This window comes from Dicentrarchus labrax, unplaced genomic scaffold, assembly GCF_905237075.1.
Source record: "Dicentrarchus labrax unplaced genomic scaffold, dlabrax2021, whole genome shotgun sequence".
In the NCBI taxonomy this organism is placed as follows: Eukaryota; Metazoa; Chordata; class Actinopteri; family Moronidae; genus Dicentrarchus; species Dicentrarchus labrax.
The window spans coordinates 26,388,773-26,409,578 of record NW_026136713.1 but is presented as its reverse complement, the minus strand read 5'-3'; the positions used below and the strand labels follow the sequence as shown (position 1 = coordinate 26,409,578).

The following is a 20,806-nucleotide window of genomic DNA, read 5'->3' as shown; positions in this document are numbered from 1 at the left end:
TTTTAACCCATTTGTTCTTGCAAGTGAGATTTTAATTTCCTTTGCTGGAAGTGTTTCCTGAGCAGAAATCTAAAGAATAAGTTTTACTTATCAAACTATATTTAGTCTTAGGGCAGGTTTTTTTTCTAAAATGGTAGAAAATGCCGTGAATAAGCTGAAAAAAATTGAAGGATTTTTGTTATTTTCAGTCCAAACCTGCGACAGGCTCCTATCTGTATATTCCATACATATAAAAGTTGCACACAACTATTATTAGTCAGAGAGCAGGTGGACAATTCACTCCATTAGAGACGGGATGGATTGCATATTACGTGAACACACTGTGAACAAGTGTTTGAGGATGAATGAGTTAATGGAGCGGCTTTATTAATTCATTTATTGGAAAATTACATAGAACGTTTCCAAGCTCTTTGTTGTTCTAATAAATAAATGAATCATCAAACAAGCAAAGGCAGGTGTGTAAGTGCGTCTCAGAGTATCACTGCATCTTTATGTCTGTTCAATAAACCAATACAACTTCATCTTAATCAGCTCTTCATTATAAAATACAGTTTCATTAGACTTCACTGCAGCTTTTTACAAATGTTTTCTTCAAATTGTGAATTCAGATGAGACCTCGGTGTTCAGTGAAGGTTAAATTAAGGCAAATTACTTCACCCAAATAATTAGGTATGACATACATGGATTTAAGAAAAAAAAGGAAAAGAAGGAATTTATTGTCATTCTATTATTTTGTATTCTTAAGGGAATTTTAAACAAAACCTTCATCACATTACAAATACTTCAAATTAAACAGGTTCGTGGCTTTAAATAAATCACAGATTGAACCGTGTTCAGCAATCAATACTCAGTGGAGGAGCGCTCGCCGTGTAGCACAGCTGTGATGCTTATTGGTGTGATTCGTCAATGTCTGATCAATACTTTATTGAAGCCGAGTCAGATATGCTGCTGGTGGAATATAACAGATGTTTTAGGTGGTCCCTGATTTCATTTCATTGTCTGTTTTAGTGAATATGTTTTATTCAGGTTATTTTTCCCTTTTTAAACCTTGAAGCTGTCCATTGATCTGTTTATCAGACTGAATGTCTGCATAGTTCATAGTGATATTGGGGATCATGAGCACATTTTATACACAAAAACTGTTCAAGGTGTTTTAAATACAGCAGACTGGACATAAAGATCAAAACATAAAAAAAAGAGCTTTTTTCGATTTAAAGCATGTAAACAATTAAAACTATTAAATCACATAAGGTTGGTCTGCTCAGTAGTTTTTATCCTGAGTCGGCCTCATCAAGACAAAAACAGCATCAGTTGTTTCAGTAAACTCACAAAAACATCAGTTCAACAGTAAACTTTTCACAGCCTCAACCAAAGTCCTTATTTTAACTCAGACCATCAATTTCTCGTCAGTAGTTATAATTATCTATCAATATTTAATGTCAACACCCAGATAGTTTTTAATTTGTCAATGTCTTTATTCAGGTGGCTTGTACTTTTTTAATCTTAATATACTTTAACTAAAACATTTAACCCTGTAAAAGAGATAAAATCTCCTGTTCAAGGGTTCCCAGACCAAGAAGACAGCACAGTCGTACGTTGTGCTAAAGAGTTCGGTCTAGACCTGCTCTATTTGAAAAGTGTCCTGAGATAACTTCTGTTATAAATTGGCGCTATACAAATAAAATTGAATTGAATTGCTTTGCTTTGACATAAGAATAGAATCTTAAAGTAGTATTTTTTCTTAGGAATATTTTAATCTTTAATCTTTAAGACACTAATTAGACTGAATATTGAGCTAATTTGAAGATTTTATTGTTTAACCTTTAAAATATTTTACACACAACCTTAGAAATGATTCATTATTAGGTAGAAGAGAAAATAACAATCAGCGACCACCAACATCCCTGCACGCTTCCTCCCATCCTCCCATCCTCCTCCCGCTGCAGCAGCACTGAGATGAAGGAGCCGGCAGCACAGAGGCACTATGGGTAATCTAACTGTTTTCCCAGGATGCAATGAGTCATGGAATCAATAGATAATCTTCTTCTTTTAGTCGGGTGGCGGCTGGCAGGCGGCCTGACTGAGTGTTCGTGTGTGTGAGAGTGTGTGTTATACTCATACCAGCACACACTCGCTGGCGGATGAAAACCTGGTGAAGCTCCTCTCTGATGATACACCAGGAACTCGTTAGAGCTGCTCTGATGTTACCTGCTGTCTCTAATCAGGGTAATAATATTAAACGCTCGTTAATAAATTGTCCAGAACGACTTCATAAAATGGTTTTAAAATACTGACACACACTGACTGGAAGAGCAGTGGATGTAAAACACTCGGAAATAACTCTTTATTATCAGATTTCCAACCCTTTTCTATATTTACTATCTATATATAGATATATATATTAATATTTACAGTATATTTCTATTGATCAATAACAGCAGATAAAGAACAGCTGATAAACTGACCAATGAACACAAACAATGAACCCAATAACTGCAGGTTTGTGTAAAACCAGAGATTTGGATGAATTTTCATTCTAAAGTAACACAAACACTGATTCTTATATCCAGGTGATTAAACACTAATGAAAACAGACATATTAATAATATATTTCTAACAATAGATCCTCCTCAGTGTTACACTCTGGAGCTTTAAAGGTAAACATGGAGGATGAAGTGAAAAATAAAGTTAAAAACAGCAGAATCAGTATCAGGAAGAATATGTTTTAATGGGATTATTCTTCTTTTACAGTTATGAGACCACAGATGGTGCAGCGCTGTAATACCTCTTCATATTTCTACCAAAACTGTTGGGACTCCGTGAAGAGCTTCTACAGGAGCCGTGTTATTAAATTACTCTATCTAGTGAGCCGACAGGAAGACCGTACTGAGCATGCTCTGCAGACGACCATGTCTGTAAGAGAGAGTGTCCTGTTACAACCCCCCCCAAAACCTGCTCTCCTGTCAAATATTACCCCCCCCCATAAAAGCCCCTTTCTTTCTTTCTCTTCTTCCATCTCTTTATTTCCTGCGTTCGTCCCTCTGGCGTCTCCTCAGCTGAGAACAACAAGTCGACGTCTGACTGTTTATTTATAGACCCAAAGAAATAAAGAAAGAAGACAGACTGTGTGTGTGTGTGTGTGTGTGTGTGTGTGTGTGTGTGTGTGACAGGGTGGTTTGATGTCACTCGTCTTTATTCGGTCTGTCTGTTCTGTTTCTTTCGGTGTGGTTTTGGGGTTGAACACAAGTTTCTTTTAAAGGTACAGTGTGTAGTTTCTGCCACTAGGGGCTCTCTCACATCCAAACAGTAAGAGAAGAGGAAGTGTGATGAGGTGGTGAAGCAGAGTGGGATCATGGGAGTTGTTGTCTTCACCACCATTGGCGTCATTGCAGTCAGCTTCTCCCGGTTAGGATTCCTTCAGTGTTCATGGTTCAGGAGGTTTCTACCGGGAGCCCAATGATCCACAGAGGTCTCCTCCTCTCCAACACAAACAGACCCGCTGATTAAAACCACTAAACACACTGAATAAAGCAGTTCCACCTTAAACACACTGAATAAAGCAGTTCCACCTTAACAATCACTGCTTCTCCCACGCTGTTGGACAGACAAAGGACGTCCCGGAGGGGCTGCGAGCCGAGCTGCTGCTAACGTTAGCTCAGCTTGTTTCTCTGATAACTTAAGATCCAGACGTCCGATGACTAAAATCCTTCATCCGGTTCAAATTAAATCAAAGATTAGGCAACAGAAAATAATAATAATGAATATATCATTCATATAGATATTATTTATTATTATATTTGGGTTTTGGACTGTCGGTTGGACAATAAGACATTTTTATTTAACCTTTATTTAAACAGATTGTCCTTTTGTATGAAGCTTTATTTTTCCAGTGAATGAGCCTCATTATTGTTTTGTATTTGAACGTAAAGATGATTCAGTGTTCACTGTGTATAAACTCTCCTCTGTACTCTGCTCTTCCAGTCACGGTTGCGTGGTGCATTCAGGTGCTCATAAGAGGCTCTGACATCCGAGCGTCTGTGTCACATTTATTTCTAAGAGCTTTGATGTGGAAGAAAACCTGAATCTGAAAACTGGAAAGTGTTTGATTGATAAAAACAGAGAGACGTGTTTGAATCTTAACAATCTGATTGATAAAAGCGACGTTGGCGCATTCAAGCAACGAGCGGTCACAGAGAGCACAGATGGACTCTGGGTAGAGCCAGAGATCCCAGTGGATTGTGGGTAACACAGCTCGCTGCTGGCATGGTTTACTGCTAACACACACACACACACACACACACACACACACAGAAACGCAGTGTGTATTCATGCATGCAAAAACACACACACACACACACACACACACACACACTGCTGGCATCAGAAACACACTCTGACACCTGAGGTCAACGTCCTGATTTAAGTCTGCATGACAGGAGAGAAAGAGAGAGAGAGAGGGAGGGAGGGAGAGAGAGACAGAGAGAGAGAGAATTTAAACGAAAAGAAGAGGCCATAAAAAGGACAGTAAGGAAAATAGAAAGAAGGAAGAGTAAAAGGAAGGAAGTGAAGGAATCCGATGGAGGGATGATGGATGAGTATTGATCTGTTCATATGAGGAGATTTGGGTCGAGGTGGTGACAGAAAATTTAACCTGTGGGCCATCAGGCAGAAATACACTGTAAAAAAAACAGCTTTAAATTTAAACAATGTAGTTTTTTTTATTTGGAGTGAAATAAATAAACTAAAGTTAACATCACTTATTTATACATTTATAGTATTTACATTAATAAATTATGAGCACAGTTGCTCGGCTTTTAACTAACATGAGAAGACAGGATGATATCCGCCCTAAACTGTAAAAAAGAAATTAGATTATAATAACTATCTTCAGTTTTCAAAATCAAACTCTTAGAGTGAAAAACAGTTAATACATTTATATTTAACAGCAGATATTCCTGAATGCAGCATTGCTAAAGTCTGTTTATTGGAAGTACTCAAGTACTTTTTAAAGATCCATAAAGCAATACTGAATACCTCTTACATCTTTATCAGTAGCACTGAAATTAAATCAGGTGCCATAAAAGTGAATAATATCACATAAAGGAGGCATGAACAGGGGAAGTAAAAAGGTACCCAAAACAGACCCCTGAGGAACTCCAGACCTAATATTAGCCAAATGAAGACGGATTTTCTGTGTAAATGTGCTCATGATAAACATTTAATATAGTAACGTGTGACTATAAGACAAATCATGTGTCAAACCTTTAAAATATAATATTTTGCAGTAATAATAAAAAAAAGAAGAAAAACATGATTTTGGGTCGCGTGCACCGAACAGCAGGAAAAAAAAACAGAAAGAAAGAAGCTGCTGTTGTTAATTTAGGTCATTTCTCCAACTGACTGACCAATTTCAATGTTCAGTTCAGTCTTTGTGTGTCATTCAGGTCAAATTACAGTTTTTATCTACCTAAAAAAGAAGTGTTGTGTAGTTTCCAGTAAATGTTACAGATTTAATATGATTTTCAGAAATTGATAATAAAGAGAAAATCCATGAAACAGTTATTATTTATTTTACATCCTCGTTAAAGTCTAAATTTCTACTTTTGGTGTCATTTTTATTTTCTATTGTAAAGAAGATTATTGTGAAAAAGGTGAATAATTTATTTCTCCAACAGACTAATTTCAGTCTTTGTGAATCATTCAGGTCGAATTACAGTTTTCATCTCCCTACAAAAATAAAGATTATATTTTAATATCCATCCTGAACCAGATTTATTTTACATCCTCGTCTAAAGTCTTTATTTCTATCTGTGAAGTTATTTTAACGTGTTTTTAACAGTGCAGCATCCTCTCTCTCTCTCTCTCTCTCTCTCTCTCTCTCTCTCTCTCTCTCCCCCCTCCCCCATCCTGTAAGTACTGCTCGCTCTCTCTTCCTCCAGTCTCTCTCCATCTCTATCATCACCCATCCCCCTCTCTCTCCTCCATCTTTTTCCTCCTCTTCCTCCCCTCCCCACCTCAGCCACCTCCTCTCTCGCTCGTCTTCATCTCCTCCTCCTCATCCTCTCAGTGTGTGCAGAGCTGCAGGGCTTCAGTGTTCAGTCACTCACATTAATCAGATTAATTTGCTCATAAACACACACGTGTACACATATGTGTTCTCACTTTTATTAAATTCAATATAGAGAACTTTATTAGTCGGATACATGAACAGTAGCACTCAGTATATTAACACCATGTAAAGATATAATATTAAACACGTGTGTCATTTTTAATTCTTTACTATTATATTTAAATGAAAGTCTGAGTCTGAATGTGTTCATTTAAAACAATAAAACAGCTTAATAGTGTCACTGATGAAGTAGTTAATCATCTCTCGCCTCTTTCGACCTCATGACCTCGTTTCCTTAACTCCCCTCCGAGTCCAGAAATTAGACCTTTATTAAAGTGACAGTGTGGTTGTGTGAGGTACTTATACACAGTCAGTGTATTACCTACAGTAGACGGACGTCAACACGCCTCCAGTTTGGAGACGCAGACAGGAAGTACCAGCACAGATGCAGAGCGATGTACTTTCCCAACCCACCAGACTCCATTAAAAAAAACAGAGATTTAGCCACACAGCAGCTAATGTTAGCTCCAATGTCTGTATTTAAAATAATAAAACCGCCTAATTGTGTCACTGATAAAGTACTTAATCACCTGTCACCTCTTTCGACCTCATGACCTCGTTTCCTTTCTCCGACTCCAGAGATGAGACCTTTATTAAAGTGATAGTAAACCAACCAAACTCCATTCAAAAAACTGCAATTTAACTGCGCAGCAGCTAGCGTTAGCTCCAATCTGAAGAAGAAACACCAAAGGCTGCACTCGCACCAAACTGAGCTTATACTGATCACATCAATAATCAATAGATAATCCTCCGCCTCCGCCTCCTCCTCCTCCTCCTCCTCCTCCTCTGGATGAAGACTGTGTCTCAGTCTCTGCTGTTATGTAACAGTGTTCAGATATTAGTCAGGCTCGTTCTTGTTACTCTGAAGAAGAAGAGGAAGAAGTGAACCCTGAAGAGAAGCTCAGCTCTTATTAAAGGGTCACTTCACACAAACTTTAACACCTCGGCGTTACCATGGTAACAGAGATACTGTTTTTAATCACGGATATTTTAAATATTCACAGCAGCTGTCAGTTAATTAAGTAATCGAGTATTCTGCTGATTATTCCATCGAGTAATCGGATAACTTCGATTGGAGAGGAATACGAGAAAGTGAAGTAAAGTTAAGCCTCGTTATCAGTATTCAGTATTATCGGGGGCCTCGTTGTGGAAGACGGCCTCGTTGTGAAAGACGTCCTCGTTGTGAAAGACGTCCTCGTTGTGGAAGACGTCCTCGTTGTGAAAGACGTCCTCGTTGTGGAAGACGTCCTCGTTGTGGAAGACGTCCTCGTTGTGGAAGACGGCCTCGTTGTGGAAGACGGCCTCGTTGTGGAAGACGTCTGTGATTTCGGGGTCGTACTTTTTATTTTTGGTATTTTACTGTAACAGAGTGGAAGTTAACAGCAGCGGTGGAAGAAGTGCTGCGTTGTTGTTGTGTTATGATTTACTCTTTATAGTTTGTACAGAGAGCATTTTTCTGTTTCTGGTACTTTTTGTTTTTTATGTTTGTGCCCCGACTGCGAGTCGGCGAGCATACAGCTCACGGTGAAGTTATCATCCTGCCCCTGTCCGCTCTCAGTCACTAGAAGCACATTCACGCTGTTTGTGTCTGTTTTTCACTGTGAACCCATCGACACCCATCGGTTTGGGGAGGACATTAGATAGAACACAGACCCTGAAGCTCTGTCCGTCATAAATACCGTCAACAGTTGTAACGTTAGCTAAGCTAGCGGCTCAGAGAGGCTAACTCTGCGGTGTCAGGCTAACACCGTCAGGCTAACGGCTGCGTAGCAGCGGCAGAGTGGAGACGTTGGTTTTAGAGGAGGGGGCGGGGAGGAGGACGTCAGAGTACTCAGTTACTCCACTGCTGCTGAGGATGACAGGACATCAGCAGGAGGTTGGAGAGTTTCCTGGTCCACAATGGTCCAATCAGCAGCAGTATGAGGATGAGGGTCATGTGAGACGCCCTTGACGTTGCTACGGGAACACCCGAGGGACAAAATACTTTCCCATCAGAGGTGGAGTGAAGTGGTGCAGAGCCGATGACTCTCTCTCTCTCTTACTGTAGTCGTCAGATCCTGGTCCAGGTTGTAGCAGCAGCCATGTTGGAAACTGAATGTCAACAGAAGATTTTTGTGTCTTGATGAATTATTAATGAAACTTCCTCCATTAGCTCCTGACCTTCGACCCCTGTGTGCGTGTGAGACTGAATGAAGCAGACAGACCTCCAGGGGGCGCTGTGTGAAGTTTAATGAACTGCCTCAAGTGATGTCACTCGAGTCAGCGTTGGTTGAAGGTCTGAAAATGAAACAAATCTGTTGAAGTCAGAAAGAAATGAGACCTGCAGGCGACATTAGCCGCTAATTTCCCACCCAGCTGTCGGTGGTTGAGGTGCATTGTGGGTGATGTAGGCAGGAAGAAGAACAACGATATTTGGCTTTTTGTTTTGAACTGGCGGAGTGATGACAAATCTTTAAAGTGACATTATGAGCTGCGTCTCTCTGTCTGTCCTCAGTTTGCTCTCTGAAGGTCACCCAGTCCTCCACTGTCACATCCACAGAGGAAAAAAAAGATTTCCACAGGGAGGAGCACTGTGATGCCTTCAGGGACACTGTCTGTACAATTCAAACACAAACACACACTGCTGCATCATTCGTCCTCTTTTTTCCTAACGTTTCATATCTGATCTGTTTGTGAGTCTGTGTGAACCTGCCGTCAGTCTCTGGTTTGTGGAGTCTCGTTTTGAAACCTGCAGTTAGGCATCACGGTCATCGCCATGTAGGTTTTTATGGCGCTCTGCGAGTTGAGCTGCTCTCGGTTTCATCGTTTACTAAATGAACATCATGCTGTATGGAAGAAGACTGAAACTAGAGACTGAGACCAGAAACTCATCAGGAAACTGTTTACTGAGCTCATCAATCAACTTCTCCATACGACTCAATACTATCAGAGTGGAGCTGCCCCCTGCTGGCTGTTAAAGAGAATGCAGGTTTAACAAACTGATCCAGAACCAGCTTCAGATAATCAATCATCATCGATATGAGGAGCCAATAGTGAGGAGGTCAGAGGTCACAGCAGAAAGGTTTCATTGACTTTATGATAGATGAACTCGTTACTGTAGAAATTATTTTTACTTTGCTGTTTCTAGTTTTTAAATGAAGAACGAGAGAAAAGAAAAACTTCTTGTTAAAGCAAAAAACTTCACGTTATAAAATGATACTGATCAGTTTCTGTTGTGGCAGCAATAAGCTTCCGTACATCACTGATGTTGAACAGAATAACAAACATCCAGTAATAAAGAGTTCAAAGGTCGTAACAAATACTCATTCGAGCGCCGCTTTCTCTTCAGACCACAGAGGGTGTTTAAGATATTTCCCATCAGCCCCTGCTTCTCTCTGGAGGTGGTGAAACCTTTACGGCCGTCAGTCTGACAGGCGGCGGAGGTGTGTGTTTGGTTAATGACAGCAGCTGATTGGTGGACAGAGGCAGCTCTTTGTTACACGGCTTATCTGCTCAGAACAGACATGTTCACTATCTCTGTTTCCCATAATGCTCAGCGGCAACGTATAGAAACGAAGGTGTTGGATAGCTGAGAGAGTTATAGTCCCACCAAACGTGAAGCAAATATTGTCCCTTTGATCTGTCTCACTGCAGCAGTGTGAACCCCAAATAATCCGATTTTACTGATTTATTGTCAATAAACGGATCAATATGATGCTGAAATAAGGTGAACAGTGTAAACGTCTCCAGATCAGATCAGGATCTGGTGTGACTCTGGTTGTTCCTCCAGAAGCTCCGGCTCTCTCCTGTAGAGCTCCCCGAGCTCCAGCAGCTGTCTGTAGGACCCTGTAGGATGAGACCCTGTGGGACCCTGTGGGACCCTGTAGGACCCTGTGGGACCCTGTAGGATCCTGTGAGATCATGGAGATCACAGCAGTTGCTCGGACTTTAGACGCTGTAGAAGCATCGGACTGCAATCTTTACCTTGATCTCACACAGACACACACACATACCGGAGAGTTCTCTCTCTGAGCTGCTAACTCAGCTAAGAGTCTGACAGCAGCTGCTCCTGGCTGCTTAGCTCTGTTAGCTCTGTTAGCTCTGTTAGCTCTGTTAGCTCTACCAACTGTTTAACCTCCCGTGGGTGTGGTCGACTGTCAGATCTGTGCTTTGTGGAGTCACTGACAGTCGACCTGTTTACCTGTTCAGGTGTTCAGGTGTGAGGACGGAAACATGATTTCCCACAACTTGATTTATTTCTGGAACTACACACACACTCATGTCGGCCTGCTGTGTGTGTGTGTGTGTGTGTGTGTGTGTGTCACTGTCTGTGTGTGTGTGTGTGTGTGTGTGTGTGTGTGTGTGTGTGTGTGTGTGTGTGTGTGTGTGTGTGTGATGGCAGGTGGAGGAGGAAGCTGCCATCAGTCTCTGTGGGAAACTGCAGATCCAGGTGGAGACACCTGAGACACAGACATTAATATAAACACTAATAATAACCTGTAGTTGTAATATATTATATAAGTTGGATGTTGTGTGTTTATTGTTGGTTGTGGGGGGGGGGTTAAATAAATAAATATAATTTGAACCATTCAGTGTTGGACCCGACGTTCGTAGACCCTGGGGGGGTCGGGCTAGGCAGCAGCAGAACCACAGTTCCCATGATGCCTCTCTCCTCCTGCAGCTTTACTGTCTGATTCAGCGCTGCTATTTATATCTGCAGGCCGAGGCGTCGCTAACTGCTCTATAATGTTTGCTGAGGAATCAGATCACTGGTTCCAGCAGAGAGCGCGATGACGCTCCGTTTGTCGGCCCTGAAGTCGACTGATCCAGGAGGGAAATATAAACAGAGTGTGTTTGTCCTTCCCTCGCTGTCTCTTTGTGTCTGTTTGTCTCCTCTGCAGTCGGTGTGACGCAGGGTGAGGCAGAGGGGGGAGGAAGGGGGGGCACAGAGGGATGCTGTAACTGCAGTCTGACCACACAGAGGTGGAGGGATGGATGCTATGCTAACCAGCTAGCTTGTGTTTCATATGAGTCGTAATGATGAGAGGTTAATGTTAGCCTGTTAGCGTGCTAGCTTGCATAATGGAGATGAGAGGCTTTGTCTCTCCCTACCTGTCTCACATCTTTCACCTGTCTCTCTGCTGCTCTTTCAGCCTGCCTACCTGTCTTTCTCCTCTGTTTACCCACCTGTCCTCTGCTTCTGTCTGTCTGCTCACAGCCAGTAATGCACTATTATTATTATTATAATGGTTGTTGTTGTTGTTGTTGTTGTTGTTGTTGTTGTTGTTGTTGTTGTTGGACAGGCCAACCGCTCACTGCAGCCGTAGCTGATGAAGATGATCTCAGGTCTGTTAGAAAGATTAAAGAGTGTCGATGGCGACGAGCTTTTCATTATCACAATAATAGAAATCCAATCAGTGTAACTGGAAACTGTCTCACTGAGAGATCGCTGTAGCCTGTCTCACCTGCTGACCCCACCACCTGTCTGTCTGCCTGTCTGCTTGTCTGCCTGTCTGTAACAAACATTAAAAATAATAATTTAAATATTAATATGAAACAAAAACAGGATGAGGATTTATATTGTAAAGATATTTCTGACTGCCTCTGATGGTTTGTTACACAGAACCATGTGGACCTCTGCTAGCTTGTGTTTAATATGAGTTGTAATGGAGATGAGAGGCTAATGTTAGCCTCCTTTCTCTTCTTTCAATGAATGAGTGTTCTAATATAAGTGATGCTAGCAGAGGCTACGCTAACCTCTTTAGCGACAGCCATCATTGTTTTCGGTCAACTCTCCCACACACAGTCAGCGTTAAACCCCCCCGACCACACCGCTGACGTTTTTCCGCGTCCCCCTGAATCCACATATATTTCACAATCTTCACGTATCAGAATTTCTCTCATCAGCATTCTTATTACACGTGGTTGTGTTCCTGTACTTCCTGTCTGTCCGTCCTCTCTGGGGAGGCTCTAAGGACAGAAGGTGTTGTCTGTCCTTCCTTTGAAAGATCCTGTAGAAGAACTGATTCCCCACAGCTGCAGCTCAGCTAACAGAACCACCACTGAAGGAACAACTGAACACGTCTGTAACTAAAAGCTGATTTTAGACTTTAGTGAACAGCGGTGATGATGATGATGATGATGATGATGATTCTGAAACGTGTTTATTTTCTGTCCGTCTGCAGGCTAAGGACAGCGATGATGATGAAGAGGTGGTGCAGGTCGACAGGGACCACTTCATGGATGAGTTCTTTGAACAGGTAAGACGCACACAGGTACACTGACACTTCCTGGAAAACCTGGAAGACCTGGAAGACCTTACACACTGTAGTTTCTCTCAGAGGAAACTCAAAGTATTTTCACCTTCACTGACGATATAAATGTATTTGATAAAGAGCTTTTATTTTGAAGGTATGTGAGATGGATACAGACCCCTCATCTTCAAATCTGAGCCAATCCAAGTATGTTTCCAAGCAGGTATCAGTCTGTAGTTTCCTCTGAGTCGAGCTGGACGGCAGCAGGTTTTATTCTCACTGGAACAAGCTGGATTCCATTTTTAATAAACTATACAAAAAAAGCAAACAATATGCGCAAAAACATGAAATATTCGTAGAAAAGCTGCCAGCGGCCGCTAAGATCCCATAAAGCACCTGGGAGATCTTTGGTTCAGCTGTTCGGTTTATGAATGAGTGAAAGAGAGTCTGTGTGATCAGTGCAAAGATCTGCACAGAGACAGAATTCCTGTGAGCTGATCATGACACGTCTGACTGCAGACCGACGGCAGAGACACACTGAAGCTTCTGACGTCCACTTTTCCCTCCTGTTAACACGAGCTGTTACAGACAGTCACTGGCTTTTAATGCGGACGGGACATTAACGTGTTCACAAACAGACGTTATGAGGACAGTAATGTGTTCACAAACAGACGTTATAGGGACATTAGCGTGTTCACAAACAGATGATATGGGGACAGTAATGTGTTCACAAACAAACGTTATGAGGACAGTAATGTGTTCACAAACAGACGTTATGAGGACAGTAATGTGTTCACAAACAGACGTTATAGGGACATTAGCGTGTTCACAAACAGACGATATGGGGACAGTAATATGTTCACAAACAGACGTTATGAGGACAGTAAAGTGTTCACAAACAGACGTTATGAGGACAGTAATGTGTTCACAAACAAATGTTATGAGGACAGTAATGTGTTCACAAACAGACGTTATAGGGACATTAGCGTGTTCACAAACAGACGTTATGGGGACAGTAATGTGTTCACAAACAAACGTTATGAGGACAGTAATGTGTTCACAAACAGACGTTATGAGGACAGTAATGTGTTCACAAACAGACGTTATAGGGACATTAGCGTGTTCACAAACACACGATATGGGGACAGTAATGTGTTCACAAACAGACGTTATGAGGACAGTAAAGTGTTCACAAACAGACGTTATGAGGACAGTAATGTGTTCACAAACAAATGTTATGAGGACAGTAATGTGTTCACAAACAAATGTTATGAGGACAGTAATGTGTTCACAAACAGACGTTATAGGGACATTAATGTGTTCACAAACAGACGTTATGAGGACAGTAAAGTGTTCACAAAAAGTTTACAGCCTCCATCAGAGCTTGAATCAATCTTAATGAGCTAATTATAAATTATACGAAGCAATATCAAACTCAAAATGAGCTTGTTGGAGAGAAAAAAAACCTCCTCGATTAAAACTGATGAAGATCAGATTTATATGTTGAAGCCAGACGGGCAGAAAGAGCCGCTGCTGCAGTGAAGTTGTTCAGTTTGCTGTTGTGCGAGAAGACAGATGAACTGCTGAATTTATGTTTTCCTCTCAGCTTCACTTCGTTAGCCCGTTTCCTCAGAGCATCAATAACTGAGCCGTCCTCCTTCAAACTCATTGTTTCTGAGAGAATATGTGGAGTTTATCTGTGTAAAAAAATAAAAAAATTGTATAAAACCCAGTAATATTCCAGCAGCTGGACGGCAAAAAAATACAGTAAAATAAAGAAAATAATGATTAATTTTCTATAAGTTTACAGTTTTTTACATAAAATCTTGTTTCATTTTGTGTCTTTTTAATGTTTAATTAAAGATATTTACACTGTAAAACCAATGAGCTATAAATACAGGTGAACTCTGCTATAATACAAATAATCAGGCTCATATTTACAGCAGAGTGCTGTTATTATTGGATTTTTCTTATTTTAATCAGAATATTAAAATTTATAGAACTGAAATAAAAGTCATTATCAGTGAAATTACAGTACTTATTGCTGTTTACACTGATGAAAACTGTATTTTGACAGTTTACCAATGCTCATACACTGATACAAAACTGATACTGAAACAACATTTATTCAATGTTTCTGTTGTGAAAACTTCTATAATTATACAAGATGGAAAGATGAATTGACATCTGTCAATTAACAAACAAATCCATGTAAAATTACACAAAAAATGCTTTTTTAAAAATGTATTAACAGTATTAAAGTTAAATGTATCAGTTTAATATATTAAATAAACAGTAATATATAGATATAGCAAATAGATTTGCACATTTATTTTCATCTTTTTATGTGGAAAAAAAGGAAATTTTCTTTAAATAGGGAGTCATTTGATGATTATTTACAGTTACAGATTTTTCACATTATTTTACATTAATCATGTAAATTCAGAGGATATTTTTGCAATTTTATTGATATTTCAATCTATTTAAAAAATACAGAAATAATCTGTAAAATTAACATACAGATTATATTTTACAGTGTAGACGGAACAGATTGTGTTAAGTTTGTAATGTTCCTGTTTATCGTCCACATTGTTGAAAACAAATTAGCATCCACCGTCCTTGAGTTTATATTCTGACAAAACTTTCCCGGCGTTTAAAGAAGAACTCGTCACTGTGGCGTGGGAGCGCAGTGACCTTCAGTGTGGAAGGTGGATTATCCTCCTCAGCCGATACACATCGACTGAACACACACACACACACACACACACACAGAGTTGGTGTTGATCTCCCACCGGAGGGCAGGAAGCTTCAGAGCTGATCACCGTCTTGTGTGGAGGACAAGAAACCACAAAGACACTTAAAACCAGCTGATCGTCAGTGAACACTGAGGCTGTTTATTTAAGAGTTTAATAAATCAAATACCGATTCACTGAAACAGCCGAGATGTGACATTGTTGATAAAGATCCGTTACTCTGTGTGTCAGTTTATTATAGTTCAGCATCGTTTAGTTCATTTTTAGTTTATCTCTCAGCTTTTAATATAATTAATTTATATTTTTATTTTAACTTATTTTATTTAGTTTGTTATTAATACTTTATTTAGTAAATGCTCTGAATGATCAATTTATTTAAAAAAATAATATAATACCTGTAAAATTGATGACATTGCCACTAGCCTCAGCAATATGGAGGACCACAACTGCAACTTTTAATTTGTGTTTGTATTTATTTTCTTTGCTTCTGTAAATATTTTCTCCATTAAAATATGATCCACATCAGAGTTCTGGTCGGAGCCACCTTAACATTAAACGAATGAGGGGCGCCTGGATAGCTCACCTGGTAGAGCTGCCCCCCTTTTCTGTCTATCTTCAGCTGTCACTATCAATTAAAGGCAATAAAAGCCCCAAAAATACATAAAAAAACCAAATGAATGACAGCACATCATCAGCATAATGAAGCAGAAATGTAAAAGAAAACATAGAAATAAATAAGTTTGGAGGAAATAATACATAAACAAATATATTTAAAAAGGAGTACATTAATTAATTCAATTGGAAAGTAAATGCAAAGGGAATTAAAACAGAAGCAAATTAAATTACATTTTTGAATATTATTTCTTGGTGTATTTAATGGCATATTAATGTGTTTGTTTTTTATTTTGGTGGTTGTGAACATGGTAAAGACATTAATTAGCTTGTTAGCATTGTCATTTTAAGCATATTAGTAAGCTGATGTTAGCATTTAGATTGTTTTCAGTATAACTAATATTACTGATGTTATTTCCTGGTTGTGTCCCTGTGTCACCTGACTGCGATGACCTCACTGCGATGACCTCACTGTAACTTGTGTGTTTTGTGTGTTTTGTGTGTGCTCAGGTTGAAGAGATCAGAGGCTGTATAGAAAAGCTGTCAGAGGATGTGGAGCAGGTCAAGAAGCAGCACAGCGCCATCCTGGCCGCACCTAACCCTGACGAAAGTAAGACGCTCACACACACTCACACAGACACACACACACTGAACCCCAACAACAACTTTAAAGGACAAACATTTCAGTTTATTTTTGTTATAATATGTTAAACACTGACAGAAACAGCAGTAACAAACAGCAAGGAGACTGAACATTTATTTAATTTATTCCAACACAGTGTAACTTCACACAGTCTGGTTGTTCAACACACGGAATAAATAACTTCCAACTTCACTGAAACTAATCCTGGCGGCCTGATCTATACGATGGATGATGGATAACGTTAACAGTTACTGATTAATTAACTGGCTACAACCTGGCTCCTCTTCCTCACTTTCACTATCAGAGTTTGATTCGGTCAGTAAAGGTCCTCCGTACAGCTGTACTAAATGTCAGCATGCTAACACAACACTAAAGATGGTGAACATGGTAATGAGGATACCTGTCAGACATGAATTAATGTGTTAGCATGCTGATGTTAGCATGAGGCTTGCGTGCAGAGTGATGTGTGTGTCCCGTCAGCGCTGTAGGGTTGTGTGTTGGATGCTCTCAGACTATAAATACAGACATAAAGTGTTCAATATTGTGTCAGTAACTCGACCCTGAACCTTGGAGTGAAACCTGATCCCATTAACTGCTCGCCGATGATGACTGCAGCTCACCGTTTGAGCCCGTTGGCAGACGTCCACCGAGCGCCGCCATCAGTCAGCTCGATCCGCCTCCTCCTGACACATCGGGGAAAAACAAAAATCTGGAGCTGCAGTGCGTTCACCCTGACCCTGGCACACTGTGACTCAGCATTAATGACTCAATGTCATCGCTGAAGCCTGAAGCCCAGTCTGTGCTGTCAGCAGCATCTCACTGTAAAAAGTCTGGCTTCAAAATCGGTTCCTCGTCGGGTTCGGGAGGAGACAGAATCATTAGCAGCCCTTTGGACGTGACTGATCACAGATGTGAACAGCAGTAGTTCTGACGATGATGTAGTTGGGTTAACAACTGTCTGTCTGCTCAGATTCAGGATTCAGGAGATCTGGATCTCTGGTGACTCAGTAATATTGAAATATGCTGCTCTGGACTTATTGTGAGTTTCAAAACTCTGACTGAATAATTAATAACAGAATGGAGATACGTGCTGTAATAAGGCTGTTTCAGAATAAAATACTCTTTTTTCTCTGAATCTGTTAAAATATTCTGATCAAATCAATCACGTAGACTCGAATTCCTGCTTTTAGGAAAGAAAATCTCCTTTTTGTTTTTGTAAATGTGTATTTGTGATGTGATGGATCATAAATAACAGATAGTTGATGTCAATCGACCTGAGATGTTTTTTTAGCTCCTACAGCTTAACGATGATCATAGCTGACAGCGTACGCTCAAGTTTGTCTCCCTGCAATGTAGGCAATGACATCACTCTAAAATGTCTGTAAAAATAATGTCTGTAGTTTGAACAACTTGAGGAAGAGTTGAGTAAATCTGGATGTTAAACTATAAGTCTGACTACTAGTCTGCTACTATTCCTCAAAATAAGTCTGTTTTAAATGATTTAATTTTAATATTGGCAGCACTAGACTTCCTTACAGTTGTCTGCATGAACGTTATTTTACACAGCAGAAGAACATTTGTGTTGTGTGTTTTTGTTTGTTGTGCATGCCGTCAGGATTCGATCTAACGTCTCTGCATGTTTTCTTTTCTGTTGTTTGCATGATAAATGATTTTTTTTTCTTTTTCTGTTTCTTTTCCATCCTTTCCTCCTTTTCTACTTTCTCTTTCTTTGTCCCGTATTTCTTTTCCTTTTCCCCTGTCCGTTGTGTTTCCTGTTGCATGCTGCCTGTGAAGTCGTCCTCTGGTTGAAGTGTTTAAGCTGCATGAAGTCCAGTTAACCTCAGAGGAGATGAGGAGGTTAACCACATGTGAGTGACGTCCGTCTGTGTGTCTGATGAGTCTCCATCGACTCTTTCTTCTCTGATTATGTGTGAAACAAAGAAAGAAAGGATGTTATCTGTTTAATTCAGATTCGCCCTCTTATTGGGGCACAACGAGGCAAGGTGGTTTGAAAATATAAAAATATTTTTATGTGAAGATAAACAAACTTCCTTTAATTTGTCTGAAAAACTGCTTATGATCTTCTTTCAGACAAGTGGGAAATAAAACACACCAAATACACGTTTAGCTGTAAATTTTACTTTGAGTTTGTGTCTGTAGTAGCATTAAATAATCCGCTGGGGCAGTTTTATGCTGATATCTATTAGTTTAAAATTTTGACTCTGTTAAATTTTATAATATATATCTTTTAAGGCTGTTTTCTCAAAATTAGTTTTCTCTCAAACTCTGAACCAGAAGATTTTTATCAGATTTTATTCATAAAAACATTGCAAACATTTATTTTTTAATGTCTGTTGACAGTATTTTCTGATTTATGGAGTGATAAAAGGAGATGTTCAACATTCCCTCTTTATCCAATGTTCAGATTTCTGTAAATGAAAAGTTGCAACTGTTTAAGTAGATAATGCCTCATTTGCATATTTAAACATAACATTTCAGAAAACTTGTAACACAAAAAATTATTGTCTTAATGTAAAAACATCACCTGTAGTGAAATTTAAAATATATATCTTTAAAGGCTGTTTTTTCAAAGTGAGTTTTTTCTCAAAATCTGAGCCAGAAATCTCCTCTTCAGCAGCTCCTACAGACACCAAACCTTCCAGTTTTATTCCTCTCTATATTCTGAAGGTTTGTACTGAGGGCTTTGTTCATATATCATTCACAGCCTGATTTATTGCACATTTTATTACTAAAAACATTCATATTTCTGTTCTGGAAATGTATGAAAATCAGCATATTTTTACCTCATTTGCATATTTAAACATAACATTTCAGAAAACTTGAAATACAAAAAATGATTCCAATAATCAGCTGGTGAAGTTTCATGTTGATGTCTATATTTTTTTCACCCTGTTGAAAACAATGATATCGTCGACATAAAGTGAAACATTGGAACCCGGAGTCGATATCTGCCGTGTAAAAACATCACTTCACGTTAAACCGATTTGACACTCTGACTCTTCTTCTTCCCTCTGGTGAAAACATGTCGCTTTCTTTCTTCTTCTCCTGCTCAGTTCTGGGTCAGCTCGCTGTCCGCTGCCGACACACCGGCATACAAAATGCATTCCAGTGTTTCTGCATGAATAATGCATGATGGGAGTTGTAGTGAGGGGGCAGGAGTACAGATGTAGTTCTGCTTCTAAACCGCAACCACTCAGACTCTGATACTCATCCTCGCCTCGCAGGTCAGCTCTCATTGGCCGTCCACACTGTCAATCAAACGGGTTTAAATGAGCCAATAAACAAGACTTTCTCTAAACAAAAACAAAACCTTTGAAATAATAATAATTCAAACATTAATTGTGCAAATTAAGTCAAAATGTTGACTTTCTTGTGATTTATAGAGGCCATCTGCCTGCCTGTGTGTGTGTGTGTGTGTGTGTGTGTGTGTGTGTGTGTGTGTGTGTGTGTGTGTGTGTGTGTGTGTGTGTGTGTGTGTGTCTGTGTCTGTGTGTGTGTGTGTGTGTGTGTGTGTGTGTCTGTGTGTCTGTGTGTGTGTGTGTGTGTGTGTGTGTGTGTCTGTGTCTGTGTCTGTGTGTGTCAGGTGGAACTCCATCGATCGTTATTAGCCTTGTTAATGCTAATTGATTAACGAAGATGTTCCACAAATCAAATCATGAACTGTGGCTGCTGAACAGCAACACTCACATCTTTCCAAAAGTCTAACAGCAGGAAAAAAGTATGTCATAAATACTACAAAATAAAATCTGGGTAGCAAATGCTTCAAAACAAAAGCCTGTAAAACAAAAAATGTATTTGTAAAGCACCTTACATACTGCTTAATTTATATTATATTATATATTTATAAGTTCAGAGTGCTTCACAGATTATTGTGAAGACAATAGGAATAAAAACTAAATAAAGTAGATTTACAGCTATGACAATATAATAAAAACTAATAAATTAAGATGGCAGGAAAAAATAAACTGTAAGTAAAAAAGAAGGAAGGAAGGAAATTGTTAAGTTAATTCAAACAATTGTTGACACTGACACATTAAACATTTTAAGTAAAACTAAACTAAAACCATTCTTGATCAAGTAGTTTAAGTCGATTTTCTGTTGGTTAAAATATTCGATGTAATCAGAGCACATTTTTAAGCTTTTTTTGATTTTTTTTTTTTTGAAAGGGAAATTTTATAAATCAAATAATTGTTTACCCCATTTCTGTCTTGCGTGTGCACATAAACTTTTAGTTTTGATCCTGCACAGATTTATAGACGAGGCTCAGATCAGAAAACAGGGAGGACTCTCAAACAATCAGAACAAAAGGGCTGCAGCTGGTTTCAAATGTAGACCACAGGCATTATTTATAAAACAGAGGTAAGCAGGAAACTAC

At 39.4% G+C, this 20,806-nt stretch overlaps 1 protein-coding gene across 1 annotated transcript in view; it reads left to right on the top strand.

Moving 5' to 3' along the window:
* The window catches only part of stx1b (syntaxin 1B), a 58,725-nt gene that overhangs the window by 16,215 nt on the left and 21,704 nt on the right, over positions 1-20,806 (top strand). Inside the window, exons 2-3 of the mRNA XM_051420150.1 lie at positions 12,334-12,408; positions 16,278-16,377. Coding sequence (XP_051276110.1) covers positions 12,334-12,408; positions 16,278-16,377 — 175 coding nt within the window. The remainder of the gene's footprint in view (positions 1-12,333; positions 12,409-16,277; positions 16,378-20,806) is intronic.